Genomic DNA, 15,178 nt, shown 5'->3' with positions numbered 1-15,178 from the left:
TGATTATAACAAACTGAGAGTTTCGGCTCAGAGACGAGATGCTGTGATGTTCATGGTTGCATGTTGAGGGCATACAACAATGTAGGGCTAATAGGCGCAACTGTCGACCATCTGCAACCACTGCAGATTGATAAAAACGAAAACAATATCTATTAATGTTACCCGTCGAAAAGAAACTCGTTATTAATTGAAAATCAGCTTCGCCAGATGTAAACTACTAAACGTCGTCTCCATTGGGTGGACATGGTGCATTAGGGTAACTGCTAAGTACCTAGTCCAGCCGCCGAGGACCCATTCTTCAGCTGCACATCGAGCTGACTGCTGCCAACTGCCAACACCACGCTCACACAATATTCATCCTTCTTTCCGAGTGGCCTACCTTGAGATACTTATTTACCTAACAATGGAGCACATCCCACGAGTGCGTGGCTCCAAGCTCCCGATAGCTCGCCTCCGCGTCCCGCATTTGGCAAGCGATTGGGACTACGGCAGCCAGCGCCAGGGATTCAACAGCTTTCTCGCATTCCCCAAGAAGCATAGGTTCAGTTCGCTCATAGACCAGGAGGGCGCCGGTGATGCGCTCGCCGCCCCATCGATTGGATTCCTACAGGCATGGCTGTTTTTCGGCCTCCTGGCTGAGGCTTTTGGAACCAACGAAATGCGCTTTGACCCCAGTCATTTCATTAGCGATACTGGCGAGGACACTAAAGTCATTACAACAAAAGACTTGGATCGATATATATGGTACTGGGACGCCGCGATTGCGCATGGGACGCGTGACGAGATTGACGACCATGCAGAAAATCTGGACAAATGTGTCGAGCTTGCGAACTCGGTCGTTAATGAGTACTGTCAGCGGATGCCGGTGCCCGCGCGATACACTTATTCTGAAGAGAAAGACAAAGAAGAAATAGTATGGTCGGCCCCAACATCCGTCCTTTTTTCAATCATCACGCTGGTGGACTACCTGCGCCGCGCGCGCATCGACATCAACAAGTACAGTTTCGAAGCCAACCTTCCCAGCCTACGATGGGATTTCCCGCCGCTCGACCACGCTCTTTTGGAGGCGGGATGGTGCGAGGGTGAAATCGCTAAACTGAACCGGCAGGCTGATTTCCCAACTCGTTTCTATCTTGCTCAAATAGACCGCTGGGTGCAAGGCAGAGACCATAGCAAATGTTCTGCTCATGATGGTTGCCAGGTGCATCAGATTGACGAACCAACTTACAGGACCAGACACCGGCCTGACTGCAAGGGTGATGCAATGTGCTGGGGTATAGGTACTCCTGTTGATGATGTTACCAAGATCATCGCTGGCGGGGGGTACCCGGTCGTTAACCTGGCCGACAGCAATAGGGAAGTGGAAGCGCATCCAGCAAAACAGGGGGATATATATGTCACAATCTCACATGTCTGGTCAGACGGCCTGGGAAACCCGCACGACAATGAATTGCCATATTGCCAGCTCGTGTACATCCAAGGCCTGGTTAACGCGCTATACCCAGAGCCTCTACGCCCAGTAAAATTCTGGCTTGACACGTTATGTATTCCGGTTGGCACTAGGGAGTCTGCATTCCGAAGTTTGGCCATCAATAGGATGGGAGAGACGTTTCGGCGCTCTAGCAAGACTCTTGCGCTAGACAACTCACTCATGGCTCATGAGCCAGATTATATGGACTGGGTGGAATTGAATATGCGCATCAAGTACTGCCCGTGGGTGACGCGCGCATGGACATTGTTGGAAGGACGTATGGGTAAAGAACTGCTATTCCAGTTCAAGGGCAGCGCTGTTTCATCAAACGTCGTGTTCAATCGTTCATATGCGGCACGAAACATCGCGGCCGTATCCAAGATGCTTCAACAGCGAGGGGTAGAGGACGTGCTCAATGAGCCAGCCGCAGTCAATCTTGTCCGAGCGCTGGTCCAGTTACCGAAGGAGCCGAGGCAAAGTTTAGAGAGCGACGAAGAGGACGAACAGGAGAACATCGCGTATCAGGACACTATTCAAGCTGCAGTCAAAGCATACCAGACCTGGATGCCAATTCTTAAATCTGCTGGGCTCGCCGACAATCCATCAGATATAGACGACGATATGAGCGTCAAAATTCAAACCGATGTTTTTTGTCCTGTAATAAAACACTCTAACTACGGCACACGAAATATTCGCAACGAGTTCTGGCTCGAATCCATCGAGACTTCGCGCGCTGAATCAACAGAAGGAGGCCAACAGTGCCTCCCCCACGCATTCTTCGAAGGAGTCTGCCTCGCGTTCCGCGGCCGAACAACAAGCAAGCCGGAGGACCAAGCCATATGTTTCGGCCAGATGTTGGGTATAGATACATCGCAGATAATAGATCTCCGCCCGCTGCACCCGAGGTCGCGATACTGGTTCACGGTCTTGGATTCGCATCCAGCCCTCCGATTGTTCTGCTGGGCAGTGGGCTTTGACGCACGGGCTAAATTGATTGAGTGCCAGGAAGGAAGAATAAAGATGCTTTTGTCGCAGACTGGTAAGCTCCCCCTGTCTATTCTGCTGTGGGTCGTGCCACGCATGCAATCATTGGGCTGGAAATGGGCGCCATTGTCGCTGCTCGATGTAGACCCCGGCACCGAGGGGACTTGGGCAAGTAACGAGCGAGGAACTGTCACACCTAATGGCTTCACAGTCAGGTTCCCTGTGTTGCGCTTGAAAACAACAGAGAGCATGACTACTGAGATGGACTTGGACATTAACATCTGCGATCCTGTTTATTTCGTAGTCTCCACTGCGGACGACGGCCTGGGAGCTGGAAATGCCATTTTAAGGATCCGTGTAAGCGATTCCTCGTTGGGAGGGTATAGAAAATGGTCAGACATTGTGTGCTCTGGCGTCCTAGATAGTCTTGCAATCTTGACTCGGCGGCGTGCATCAGTCCATGACCCTTTCAAGAACAGGGGTGTTTTGCTGGAGTTGCGTGGGACAAGGGACTCGCTTAACCTAGCCCATTTCAGAGCTGTGGTTGAGAGGATACATGGAGCAACTGAGGAGTCGGTCCCTGCCATTTCCATAGATGGAGTTTGGGATTTGGACTCAACATGGTGTATTGGGTGATGCTTAACTGCAACCCACCGTTAACACCAAGAGAACAGAAAATGAGATATGAGGCCTGTTGACGTGTGTATGATATTGATGATCATAAATAGCGAGATAACGCGGACACAGAATTCGGCATCACGCACGAGATAATTACCTATCCTTCCGTAAATCGCTAGTGGAAGACATCCAGTCCTGGCTGGGACCCTGGTGGAAGAAGGATCTACAAACAAATTGGCAAAGTGGAAATAATCGGCGATAACACGACTTAGTCATCATGACATCGGCCGGAACAGATCGGAACTAAACTAGATCCGGAAATCATAAGCAAGCAGGGCGACGTCATCGTGTACTCCGTGCAACGATCGTAGCATATATACCAGGCCACTTCTAGGCATCTCAATTCAAGAAAAAAGTCTCATGAACCTGCTATCTCACTTCTTCAAAGTACCTCAGATACATCTTCAACTCATCTCAAGATCATTCCATAAATACCCGCAAACCAAAATGCCTCTTGTCGTTCCTGGAATCAACAACACCGGTGGCGGCAAAGACGAGTGGCTTAACAAGCTCGTCGGGAAGAAGATTAGCGAGTCGTCGGATGCTACTGTACGGTGCTCTTGGATACTGTTTCCCATGTTTTTTGTTCTTCTGTGCTGAGGTACTGACTACTGCTTGGTTGTTTAGTCGTTCGCCAAGAAGGATCTCCCCGAGACTCACCGGATTGTGAAGCCGGGTAGTATGCAGACGATGGATCACAAACCGGAAAGGTACATACCTTGCACACCAATTGTAACAGAACTAACATGGGTTGTACTGCAGGTTGAACATCCACGTCGATGAGAACGACAACGTCCGTGATGTGAACTACGGCTAGACGCTTACGATAGTTGTATGATACAATAATACTACTGATGCTACGGGAATTTATTTCGAAATTCAATTGCGTTCTATAATCGTAAAATAGTAGCATGAGGCCGTCACTGGGGAAAACACCGGTGAGGCACATGGAGGTCGCTCTGCTTAAGCCTTCCATCTCAGAAGTGTAAGCGAGTGTTTGGGGAACAAATACGATCCCTGTGCAGTCCACTTGCTCTCAACAAGGCTAACTTCCTCCTTGCCCTTCATGTTCGTCACCGCGGGGCTATCACCAGTAACAGTGAACACAGAGACCTCGCCAGCGGGTCCCTCAATCTTAGCCTCGATTCCCCTCTCCTCATGGATGTTGATTACAACGACATTGACATAGCCGTCCTCGCCTAGCGTAGCGCTGACATCTAACCAAGGGGTATCCTTGACACTGCGCACCCATTTCGGTTGCGTTTCACCCTCATAGGCTCCGGCAGCAACATGAGCGCTGATGGTCCAGCCCCGCATGTAGTTTGAGAACAGGTACAAAGGCCACCAGGTGGTTTGCTTGACGATACCCTCTTTAGTAGTCATAAGGGGCGAGATGACGTTAACGCTCTGCGCAATACAGGCCATTCCGACATCCTTGCTCTTGCGGACGAAGACGTTGAGCCAGACGCCTACCGCGAGGGCATCGGATAGGTTGTAGGATTCCTCTGCGCCCTTGCTGCCTTCAGCACGGATGGGGTCCCAGACGTTCCATTCATCAAAGCAGATAGTTGGGCGAAGTTGCTCGGGAGGGACACCATTCTCGACCCGGGCGAGGTCGATGAGGGAGGAAGTGATTTCAATAGCACGCTCTGCGGCTAGGGGTGCGGTGACATTGGGGAGATGAGAAGAGGAGGCAGTGTACAGGTGAATACTGTGCATGTCGATGAGAGGGACAGCACTGGTTGAAAGTGGTGAATGGACAGGGAGCATGGTCTGCTTCAAGGTGTAGTAGTCCCAAGACGCTGTACCATCCTGTCCGCATAGGATCAACTCAATTGAGGGGTCAAGGAGTTTTAAGGCTAGAAAATAGTTAATAAGATTTATCTTAAATAAGTAATAAAGTGGTTACCTTTCGCCCATTGGTATGCTTTGTGAGCATATTCCTCCTTGGTAGCCTGCTCAACCTGCCACGGACCCCATACCTCATTTCCAAGAGCCCAGTATTTTACCTAGATTTATATTAGCATAAAAGCAACATATGAGTAACGAAATTCATACATTGTACGGCTCCTGTCGTCCATTTTTGCGTCGAAGGTTTGCGTAGTAGGTGTCCCGCGTGCCATTGCAGTAATCAACCCACCCCAAAGCTGTATTACGAAGTTTGTCAGACTATTCTAGCAATATTGGCCATATATCTAGACTTACCTTCATCGAGAGTACCAGTACCCATGTTCAGGCAAAGGTAGGGCTCGGTCCCCAGGACCTCGCACCATTTCAAGAACTCGTCGGTTCCAAACTGGTTAGTCTCTGTACCCAGCCAAGCAAGTTCCGGCCTCGGAAATAGTCAGTATACCATTGGGTGGAAAGGTAAGGTACAAGACATACCTTGCAGGGCGTTGGTCTCTCGGGCCCACTCCATCAGTCCAGTGGTATGTTGCAGTAAAGTTACCACCAGGGTAACGAACTACAGGAATTTTGAGTTCCTTCAGGGCTTCGAGGACATCTTTCCGGAAGCCATCTGCGTCTGACAATGGGTTACCAGGATCATAGATACCCCCGTAGATGCATCGACCCATGTGCCTGGAGTCATGCGTCAGCTTAGGATGGTCTTAAACTCACGCTAAAACGCCGCGACGTCAAAGCTTACTCTGCAAAACCCGCATAGATATTAGGGTTGATTTTCGAAATGCGGCGGTCTGGGTGTATGGAGATTCCCGGAGCATCCTGCTCAGCCAGCTTTGTAAAGGTCGTCATAGCGGCGAAAACAACGAGCTAGATCAAAGAAAGAGGTCGAAGCGAATATGGGATCGAGAACTGATTGGTAGGGAAAATCGAACTAAATAATCGAAGTGCTCTTTATGAGTATTCGAAGACCGAGGCGAGGCGACTGGGCAGCTAATATTAATGCCAGACGGACTTATCTCGAGGACCAGATTTAAACGGGCAAACCCCCGGTGGGGTCTCTCCAAGCGTGAGAGAAATTATATTGATCGCATTCCGGCGGAGTTGAGGGCGACTGGCGAGATTCTGGCGCCATTGATTTGGCGGTTTGAGGCCGAGGCCTGGCCCTGAGATATTCCATCAATCAGAGACGGCTCCTCTGTGCATCGCGCTAGCCCATGCCTTTCGGCTCTCCGCAGGATCGGCTGACATTCCATCCCGTATCCTGGAATCGGGGTCCAACTTGTTATTCGTTACGGAAGCTAGTGGTTCTGCGTTGATTTGCCCTCTCATGGTGTTGCCGTTGGTTTTGGCCGACGGGGCTTGTGCAGTGCGAGCTCCTCGACAACCGTGCCAGCTGAGTCCCGAGTCCTTCTGGGATTAACCCGGCGGGCACTGTGTTCGTAGTGATGGTGACAGTCGTCCCATATGCCTTGAGGCGTAATGTAATGTCAGAACTTTCGGATCGCTGTGGTTCGCGGTTCTCCGTTGTGGTTGTGCAGTCTCATCCCCGGATTCTTTAAAAGAGGCGGGTCCTGCTCCTCGCTCTCCGATTCCTGTCTCCGCAATTTTGCTCCGGATTTTTGAATCTGTTAAGAGCTGAAGGTGTTGGTACGCATTATCTGGGTTACTGAGCGCACACCGAGTTGTTTTTCACCATGCGTCTCTCTCCTGCATGGTACCAGGTATGTCTAGTTGCTATTGTTTCAGCAGCTGTTGGGAACGCCATACTGACGACCATTTCAGTTCCTGGTAGGCGTTTTCGCCTCCCTTGGATCATTTCTTTACGGATGTGCGTCTAATTCCCCTTTTGGATCGCTCCTCCTTGAAATCTGCCAGATTTTGGTCAACTAATCATAGACATTGGGTGCAGATGATCTGGGTGTCATCGCAGAAGTCATTGCTAGTGGCTCTTTCAAATCGACCTTCAATGAGCCGACCGATACAGAAACGTAAGTTAAACCTTGAGAGAGAATCGAGCATGCTGGGCTGACTCTCACTCTAGTGGTCTAGTTGTTTCCATGTTTACAGCCGGCGCTTTCTTCGGTGCTATGTTTGCAGGTCCCACTGGTGACTATCTTGGTAGACGCTGGACTATAGCCATTGGTTGTCTTGTCTTCTGTCTTGGTGGAGGCCTCCAAACTGGCGCCCAACATATTGACTATCTGTACAGTGGCCGGTTCTTCGCTGGCGTGGGGTAGGCCAATCCTAGATCTGAGTACATACTGAGATTCAGTCACTAACCTCAGTTTTCAGGGTTGGTTTCCTTACCATGATTGTGCCTCTATACCAAGCCGAGATTTGCCATCCGGATATCCGAGGACGTGTCACCTCTCTACAGCAGTTCATGTTGGGTGTTGGAAGTCTCTGCGCTGCGTGGATTTCCTACGGGACATATATCGGCTTTGACGATACCAACGACGCTCAATGGCAGGTTTCTCTTGGTCTGCAGGTCGTTCCAGCAGTCTTCCTTGGCCTTCTGATCATGCTCTTCCCTGAGGTGCGACAAGACTCCTCTCCTTTCGTTGTGACTTGTGCTAATGTTTTGCGATCTACTTTAGTCTCCCCGTTGGCTTATCGATCATGGTCGCCAGGAGGAAGGACTGAAAACCCTAGCGAGGCTACACGCCTACGGTAACGAGGACGATACCTGGGTTCGTGCAGAATACACTCAGATCCAGGAGAGTATTCTCCGCGAGCATGAAGAGGAGGCCAAGTCTTATTTCGAGCTCTTCAAATCGCGGTCATCGTTCCGTCGTCTTTTCCTCTGCTGTGCACTCCAGGCATCCGTGCAAATGACCGGTGTGTCTGCAATCCAGTCAGTATCACCTCATCCGTCTCATCTCTTTCAAGTCTATGTCTAACAAATCACGCCCACATCAGGTACTACTCGGTCGACATTTATGGACAGATCGGAATCTCGGGCGATGAGACGCTTCGCTACCAGGCCATCAATTCCATTATCGCCTTGGTTGCGCAATTCCTGTGCATGATGCTGATTGATCGCTTTGGTCGTCGCTGGAGTTTGATTGGTGGGAACTTAGGCAACTGCCTCACGTTCATCATCGCTTGCATTCTGTTAGCCAGGTTCCCTCCAGAAGTTAGTAACACTGGAGCTCATTGGGGCTTCATCATCATGACTTGGCTCTACAACTTCTCCTTTTCATGCACCTGTGGCCCCTTGTCCTGGATTATCCCAGCTGAAGTCTTCGATACTCGTACTCGTTCAAAGGGTGTCTCGCTTGCAACTATGACCTCCTATGCCTTTAACACAATGATCGGCCAGGTGACGCCAATTGCCATGACCGACATTGGGTACAAGTACTATTTTGTGTTCATCATCTGCAACTTCACCAACGCGGCGTTCTTCTGGCTGCTTCTGCCCGAGACCAAGAAGTTGCCGCTTGAAGAGATGAACGACCTATTCTCGAAATCGCCGTGGATTATTCCTGGCACAAAGAAGGAAGACTACATAACTCATGACCTGGAGCGCAGAATCGCGGAACAGGAGGAGAAACAGCACGTTTATGCAGAGCATGAGGAGAGGAAATAAGCTGGCGAACGCGGGCGCGCTCATATAGTCGGTGTCTCGAGATACTGTGTATTTTAACAAAGAGTAATCGTACATCTAGTCACCATGTGTACGGTGATAGCTCTGAAATCGAAGTGAGCCAGAATAAGAAGCCTATCACTTGAATCATAGTATTGACTTTATAATCGGCCAATGGGTCCAAGATGCATTGCCGTAATCGTTATTTTCGGCAGTCTGATATATTCCAATAGAATTAGATGACCAACACATCTGCTCTGAAGATGGTTAGTATGCACCAGGATGATTGCGCATATGCGGTTTGATATTAAGCTGTTACAGTCAGAACTGTTGATTTCGGCATATCATATACTTATATGATAGGGAGTTGTGATGCTGTCACTCCGAATCTGAGCTATATCCAGCCAAGCCAAGAGACGGTGCAGGTGGATTAGCAGCTTGCTTCGTGGGTTGTTGAGCCAGCGTGCCCTTTGTGTCCTTGGTGCTATTGTCCACAGTTGTCTGTTTGACTTTATCCTCCGCGGCCGTAGAATCCACGTCCTTGCTGCCCTTGTCCTCAACGTCTTCCTTCGCTTTTTTATTCTGTCCCGGCTTTTTCGAGGGATCATCGGTAGTATCTTCGCCCACGGATTTACGTTTTCGTCCTGGAACAAGCAACGTGCTGCTTTTATCGCGTCGCTTCTTGCGGGGAGCAATCTTCCAGTCTTCTCCTTCGGCCGCCGGTGCAACATCTGCCGTGGTATCTTCAAGGTGGGCCTTTTCTGCCTCCTCCCGCTGCCGCCGGAACAACTCTAACTGTTCGGCAGTCTCCTTCTTCACGGTGGCCTCCTGGGCTCGAGTAGATTCCATTATAGAGTCAAGAAAATCGACTTCGTCTTCATCGAGGGCACGGAATTGGTTCTTTAACTTTATCTTTTCCTCGAATTCTTCTTGTTTGGCCACTTCATGCCGGCAAGAAGATCATCATGGAATGTCAACCAGGCGCTTGAGGAATCGGGGCTAATGTTCGTCTCCGAAATTCCTTTACTCACTTTTATTTTGCTGGAGAACATCGAATAGACTTTTCCCTCCATCTTGCTTCCCTAACTCTGCCTTTCGCCTTCGCTCCTCCTCAAGTTCTTGCTGTGCACGGAGCCATTCGTCATCGCGCTCAACGGGCGCCTGGTCCGTTCCAGCCGAAACGAACCCTGAGGACATTTTTTGCGTCTTTTCCAAACGAACGATAGGGCGCAACGAAATGTCTCCGCTGCTTCTAAGGCAGCATAAACCAGATGGGTTCCAGCGGAGAAACGCGAATCCGGAGCACTGTAGCTTAAGACACAGGACGAAAATTGCTCACTTGTCGAATATCTCGCTAGAGAAAATATTTACTGTGTATATCAAACAAGTGCCAGCAAAACGGAAGCAATTATTGAAGAAGATACACAGGGAAAGTTATGCCCGAGAATCAGGGTGAGGGTCAATCTTGTCTATCTAGGGTGGCAGAAAAGGGCGGTGAATACCGCGGTTCTGGCGCAATGGCGGGAACTAGCCTAACCGGCCAATAGCATGATGTGATGGCTTCGACAGCGTCAGTGTCACCAGGGCTATCTCAGTCAAGAGACTGGAGACTCAGGGGTCTTCCTATCTGCCGCGTCTCATCCGAGTACAACGGTGGAACCCGGCCGCGCCAGATTCTCTAATGAGTCCGATATTCCCGCCAGAATGCCGACTCGCGGATAAATTGAAGTCAATATGAGTGGCCCGGGAAAAATGGATAAATGCGGCTGGATCGCAATCTCCACTCTGAGGTGACCATGCCCCTCCAATGCCATCATTGCCCCTCCGCGGTTCTGGATGGACCTGCCTTGCCATGCTGTCCTTGGGATTTACAGGCCCTCTTATAAATCCCGCCTCTGCCTCGTAATCCCTCAAACTTTTCAACCTCTCTATTATCTTCTATTGAATTGAGCAATTCCACGCAAACAACATGTCAAACACTGAGAACACGAAGTAAGTGGTCGCGTGTCCGCTCTTAACGCGGTCCCCCCAATTTAATACGAAGCAACTGCTCACACATTTTCTCAACTTCTAGGAAGGTGTACACCCTCAACACCGGTGACAAGATCCCCGCTATTGGTCTTGGTACCTGGCAATCCAAGCCCAATGAGGTCAGGGAGGCCGTCAAGAACGCTCTGCTGAAGGGCTATCGTCATATTGATACGTAAGTTGCTTTATGAAAACCTCAGCGAAAATACCATGTATCTGACGGCAAATCCTAGTGCCCTTGCATACGGCAACGAAGCTGAGGTCGGACAAGGTATCCGTGATTCTGGCGTTCCTCGTAGCGAGATCTGGATCACTACCAAGCTCGACAACACATGGCACCACTGCGTCCCTGAGGGCATTGCCAGCTCTCTGAAAGATCTCGGCGTCGACTACGTCGATCTATACCTCGTCCACTGGCCCAGCTCGACCGACCCCAATGATAAGAAGAAACACCTTCCCGACTGGAACTTCATCAAGACATGGTACGTTGCTTACATACACCAAGTGGCGGGTCTATGATATTAACTCAATGATAGGCAAGAGATGCAGAAGCTCCCAGCCACCGGCAAGGTCCGCAACATCGGTGTCTCGAACTTCGGTATTAAGAACCTTGAGATCCTCCTGAACGACCCCAGCACCAAGATCGTCCCAGCTGTCAACCAAATCGAACTGCACCCTAACAACCCATCGCCCAAGCTCGTCGCTTACAACACATCCAAGGGTATCCACTCTACCGGCTACTCCTGCTTAGGATCCACCAACTCTCCTCTCTACAAGGACCCTACGCTCCTGAAGCTGGCTGAGAAGAAGGGCAAGACCCCCCAGCAGGTACTGCTTGTGTGGGGCCTACAGAAGGGCTGGAGTGTTATCCCCAAGTCTGTCAGCAAGTCCCGCATTGATGCCAACTATGAGATCGATGGCTGGAGCCTGACCGACGAGGAGGTTGAGCAATTGGACAACCTCAAGGATCGCTTCAAGGTCTGCGGTGACGATTGGCTCCCAATCAAGGTCTTCTTTGGTGATGACGAGTAAATATTTTAAAACATACCCCAATTATCTAAATTGAATTAGAATTTCATTCCTCTGAATTTAACAACTAATTGAGTAGCATTAATATTCGTGACTGTAAATACTTTTAGCTAAAGTAACTGAGGGAAGCCCGTTCTGGCGGAAGTATATATCGGAGCTTCCGTCAAGGACAAGCACCAACAATTCGGTAACTAAGATACGCAGTCTTTTGTGGAACTACCATTATTGTATCTTTGGAGATTCAAAAATTTCTTTTTTATCGAAATCCTTATAAAAGTCCTGAGGAATGTCATTGGTGAAGATGCTTCCGACTTCTACCGTGCCTGAGGCACGTGGCGAGAGATCACATGCTGCACCGCCACATGGGGTGATCACCTCCGTCATCAGGCATCCTTCGACCTTCTCCCCTCTCATCAATCATCTCGAGGATGATAGTCTCATCTTCGTCTTCTATCTAACTATCTATTTTCTGAATCGTCAGGATGCCTCCGTCAAGTGGGCACCTGCTGCTCCCCAAACTTTGGAGAGCAGCTAGGTGAGTCATTCGCCACCGCCCTGTATACTTCACCCTGATACTAACAGCTCTTTCAAGGTTTGCCTACGCGAAGGCGTACAAAGCCGTAAGGGCAAAAATTCATGAACCAGCTCAGCAGGTTTCGCTTCGTCTCCAGCCAGCGTACGCCCGGGTTACTCCCCGACAGCCCATCAATCGAGCCGCTGCTATCCGGCAAGCCCGCAGTCGCCACTTCTCCACCCGTGCGACGGGCTCGTTTGCTTCATACTTCCAGGCCGCAGCTCAGGGTAGTCGGACTGCTTACCGGTCGTCGCGAGTAGCGTCAAACATTAGTCGGTTCACCAGTCGAGCACCTTTTGCGTCGACTCTTCGCCCGAACCTCACCGGGGGCACTCTTGGTCGGACCGCAGGAGGTTATGCGATTGGTGCAGGCCGCATTGGGGGTGCGCGATACTTCTCTCATGGCGCAGCTGCACCCGCCCAGGTTATAAACAATGTCTCTGTTGGTGTGAGAGCGTTTTTCCTCTCTGGACAAAAGGCTCGGTTCGACGGCATTGATCCGATCACGGGAAACAAGAGATTCAAGGCCGTGACCGTGCTTCAGGATGAGGCCGAGAAGAAGATGACTGCGATTCCTCGCGCTGCCCCCGGCTCCTTCATTGATTTCCAGATTTCTCCTACCATCACCGCTTTCGGTCTTCAGAAAAACTTTGCCCCAGCTGGCGCTGAGACTGAAACCCTCAACTCCGAGGGCCTCTTGGACTTCCTGTCTGCCGACTTTGCCCGTGCCCTCAAGGACCTGGCCGTTATCCTCAACGATCTGAAGCGGCTAGCTACTCTGGGAGACCTACCCATCGCACTCCAGGATAAATCAACTATTAGAGTAAGGTTTCCGGGTTGCGATGCGGAGACAGTGGAACGACTTTGCGACGAAGTAGGGGTACACCGAGGAAAGGTTATGCAGGATGCAGATTTCGACATCCGCACTGGTGCTGAACTTGCGCTCCTCTTCCCCTTCGCCCCCAGCGTTTCCCCGTCCTCTGACACGGAGGATTTCTTCTTCCACGAAGAGGCAAAATCGTCGCAACGACCCGATGAAGTCGATTGGGAGGCAATGCTATCCGGTGAAGATGGGACACAACCATCCGCCGGATATCCGAAACAGTCACCCAACGAGTTCAGCTTCGATGACGTGACCATGTTTGGATCCAACCCTTGGGCCAAGTCTCCCTCGGATTATTCAAGCATCGGTGTGAGCGAGCTCGGTGACCGTGCGTTCTTTCCTGATGTGATGAGCAACGGTATTCCGGAGAGTGCGTCGGCCTATGAAGGGTCTGAAGGCATCCGCAAGTTCATAGCCGAATGTGACCAGGCCACTGCGTTCCGCTAATTTCTTTTTGCACATTTTGTTTTGACATCAGACTTGACTATTTCTTTTGTATTTACCATATCGAAACATATACCACAGCAATACCAATCTTGAACCTACAGAATAACCAGACATACTCCCCAATTTCCTCAAATAGCGTCCTTGGGTCCCAACAAATGCCAAGGCATAGTTGCAGCTCCAGCTCTTAGATATTTTAATTTGGTTAAATATAAATAAAGCGAGCTGTAGATTTAACTAATACGCCTCACAAGATCCATACCGTCGTAGGCAAGGCCCTGCGCCTCAGGTATTGATACGTCCATGGACAAAGCGTTTTTTGTGCCAGACAAAGATGGGTTTAAGTCGGGGAACCGCAAGGGGATTTTGCTTGGTAGGGTTGGGAGGGTCTTTCTGTACGAGTGTGAGTGGTGTGGATTTGGCTGGACGAGTCAGGCGCAGATGGAGTGTGTTTTGGCTTGGAAGGAAAGCTAGATATCTGGGCTGGGCGAATTAGTTTGCCTGGTGGCTATTCAGTCTGGGTGGTTGTTCTCTTAACCTGGATAGAGACTTTCGGCCTACGACAGTGTCGGGAAAGAAAAGACGACACTGAATAATCAAGTCAGTTTTCTCCACGCTCAGAAGAAACCAGCAGATCCCTACTTAAACTAGACCGTAATATGGGCAGTCATCCGACTGACACGGACGTTCCTGACACGGTTCAACGGTCCGAGCTTCCTGAAGAATACCCCCGCATTTTATGCCGCTGGACTGATCCTTTTGGGAAGTGAGTGAATGAGTAAATAGCACAATATACGGGACTTGGCTTCTTGGCTTGTTCATGGATTTTTCCGCTGTAGACGATGATATCACATAATCCTACTTATGTTCGACCTGATTACTCGCCCACCCACGAAATACTACTGCTGTAGAGTAGCGCTCTTAGTACATTGAACTGAAAAGTGACTGGTTATGTGTGAGGTTTATGGTAGCTAACCCGGTGGGGGGTTAGTCAGTAGCCCTATCTCTATACATGAAACATCTGGCCTTATACGGACTTATCTCCACTCTCCTCATGAAATGGGGGATCCGCGAACGCCGGAGTGAAAGACCGTAGCTGTCTTCAATATTCTCTTCCAGCGCGCATACTCATTTCCCTAAATAAAACAAGGAGGCAAGCACAGATGTTGAGATGCTGAGAAAGCTCCGTCTTGGAGCTTAGAGATCAGCAGGGGAAAACCACACCCACCCAGCCAAACAGAGGCGGGAATGAAACAGCCCGCGATCCTTTCGTACAAGCAAAGGAAATGAAACACCCGTTGGTCTTGCTCGGCGATGAACTTATGACGATCAGCTACTAATTGTGCCTTTTCAGTGACGGAGAGTGTCCGTCTAGGTTGGCGTCATTGTCGAATCGAACCCTGATTGTAGTGGGAATACAGCCCGGATGCTCACCGTCGAAACAAGTCACCTCTTAGTAGTTTAATCGGTAGGCTCCAGGAACAATGGACTCGTCCAATCTGCTCGATTCCAGATTTAGCCAGAGGGCGTTGACCCTCTTCCCGGCCGTATGTTCCTTGATTCTTTTGGTAGCGAGCGCCGATTTGGAATCAATTT

At 50.1% G+C, this 15,178-nt stretch overlaps 7 protein-coding genes across 7 annotated transcripts; 5 read left to right on the top strand and 2 right to left on the bottom strand.

The window, feature by feature from the left end:
• Positions 1-94: 94 nt before the first annotated feature.
• Positions 95-3,273, top strand: ASPVEDRAFT_36974 (uncharacterized protein). The gene has a single exon (XM_040811343.1). The coding sequence runs from the start codon at positions 404-406 to the stop codon at positions 3,089-3,091; it is 2,688 nt and encodes an 895-aa protein (XP_040663312.1). The 5' UTR covers positions 95-403; the 3' UTR covers positions 3,092-3,273.
• A 180-nt stretch (positions 3,274-3,453) lies between these two features.
• Positions 3,454-3,997, top strand: ASPVEDRAFT_36973 (uncharacterized protein). The gene is made up of 3 exons (XM_040811342.1): positions 3,454-3,682; positions 3,761-3,843; positions 3,896-3,997. The coding sequence occupies exons 1-3, from the start codon at positions 3,581-3,583 to the stop codon at positions 3,948-3,950; spliced, it is 240 nt and encodes a 79-aa protein (XP_040663311.1). The 5' UTR covers positions 3,454-3,580; the 3' UTR covers positions 3,951-3,997.
• A 99-nt stretch (positions 3,998-4,096) lies between these two features.
• Positions 4,097-5,887, bottom strand: ASPVEDRAFT_79255 (alpha-N-arabinofuranosidase; the record flags this gene model as incomplete). The annotated part of the gene is made up of 6 exons (XM_040816669.1): positions 4,097-4,992; positions 5,043-5,142; positions 5,192-5,280; positions 5,339-5,466; positions 5,519-5,713; positions 5,781-5,887. 6 exons carry the CDS (start codon positions 5,885-5,887, stop codon positions 4,097-4,099), a joined length of 1,515 nt encoding a protein of 504 aa, XP_040663310.1.
• Positions 5,888-6,732: 845 nt separating this feature from the next.
• ASPVEDRAFT_122879 (uncharacterized protein) lies at positions 6,733-8,627 on the top strand (the record flags this gene model as incomplete). The annotated part of the gene is made up of 7 exons (XM_040806028.1): positions 6,733-6,759; positions 6,821-6,866; positions 6,948-7,026; positions 7,080-7,271; positions 7,331-7,574; positions 7,636-7,892; positions 7,958-8,627. The coding sequence occupies 7 exons, from the start codon at positions 6,733-6,735 to the stop codon at positions 8,625-8,627; spliced, it is 1,515 nt and encodes a 504-aa protein (XP_040663309.1).
• A 375-nt stretch (positions 8,628-9,002) lies between these two features.
• On the bottom strand, positions 9,003-9,821 carry ASPVEDRAFT_184397 (PSME3-interacting protein; the record flags this gene model as incomplete). Its single annotated transcript, XM_040808923.1, has 2 exons — positions 9,003-9,565; positions 9,656-9,821. 2 exons carry the CDS (start codon positions 9,819-9,821, stop codon positions 9,003-9,005), a joined length of 729 nt encoding a protein of 242 aa, XP_040663308.1.
• Positions 9,822-10,200: 379 nt separating this feature from the next.
• On the top strand, positions 10,201-13,585 carry ASPVEDRAFT_59233 (uncharacterized protein; the record flags this gene model as incomplete). The annotated part of the gene is made up of 6 exons (XM_040815464.1): positions 10,201-10,616; positions 10,699-10,827; positions 10,886-11,134; positions 11,189-11,630; positions 12,213-12,216; positions 12,264-13,585. Exons 1-6 carry the CDS (start codon positions 10,594-10,596, stop codon positions 13,583-13,585), a joined length of 2,169 nt encoding a protein of 722 aa, XP_040663307.1. The 5' UTR covers positions 10,201-10,593.
• Positions 13,586-13,905: 320 nt separating this feature from the next.
• Positions 13,906-14,371, top strand: ASPVEDRAFT_36966 (uncharacterized protein). Its single transcript, XM_040811340.1, has 3 exons — positions 13,906-14,065; positions 14,121-14,170; positions 14,225-14,371. Exons 1-3 carry the CDS (start codon positions 13,917-13,919, stop codon positions 14,350-14,352), a joined length of 327 nt encoding a protein of 108 aa, XP_040663306.1. The 5' UTR covers positions 13,906-13,916; the 3' UTR covers positions 14,353-14,371.
• Positions 14,372-15,178: the final 807 nt, after the last annotated feature.

The sequence above is a fragment of the Aspergillus versicolor genome, assembly GCF_001890125.1.
Source record: "Aspergillus versicolor CBS 583.65 unplaced genomic scaffold ASPVEscaffold_1, whole genome shotgun sequence".
NCBI lineage: Eukaryota > Fungi > Ascomycota > Eurotiomycetes > Eurotiales > Aspergillaceae > Aspergillus > Aspergillus versicolor.
This window is presented reverse-complemented; position numbering and strand designations above follow the sequence as displayed.

What these genes read in the sequence shown, in the direction of transcription:
- ASPVEDRAFT_36966 (XM_040811340.1), top strand. Translation starts at nt 13,917, where the DNA reads ATGGGTTTAAGTCGGGGAACCGCAAGGGGATTTTGCTTGGTAGGGTTG. An exon ending in AGGAAAGCTAGATATCTGGG is followed by an intron (nt 14,066 to 14,120) that starts CTGGGCGAATTA and finishes TGTTCTCTTAAC; the next exon opens with CTGGATAGAGACTTTCGGCC. An exon ending in TCGGGAAAGAAAAGACGACA is followed by an intron (nt 14,171 to 14,224) that starts CTGAATAATCAA and finishes GCAGATCCCTAC; the next exon opens with TTAAACTAGACCGTAATATG.
- ASPVEDRAFT_36973 (XM_040811342.1), top strand. Translation starts at nt 3,581, where the DNA reads ATGCCTCTTGTCGTTCCTGGAATCAACAACACCGGTGGCGGCAAAGAC. An exon ending in GCGAGTCGTCGGATGCTACT is followed by an intron (nt 3,683 to 3,760) that starts GTACGGTGCTCT and finishes TTGGTTGTTTAG; the next exon opens with TCGTTCGCCAAGAAGGATCT. An exon ending in ATGGATCACAAACCGGAAAG is followed by an intron (nt 3,844 to 3,895) that starts GTACATACCTTG and finishes GTTGTACTGCAG; the next exon opens with GTTGAACATCCACGTCGATG.
- ASPVEDRAFT_36974 (XM_040811343.1), top strand. Translation starts at nt 404, where the DNA reads ATGGAGCACATCCCACGAGTGCGTGGCTCCAAGCTCCCGATAGCTCGC.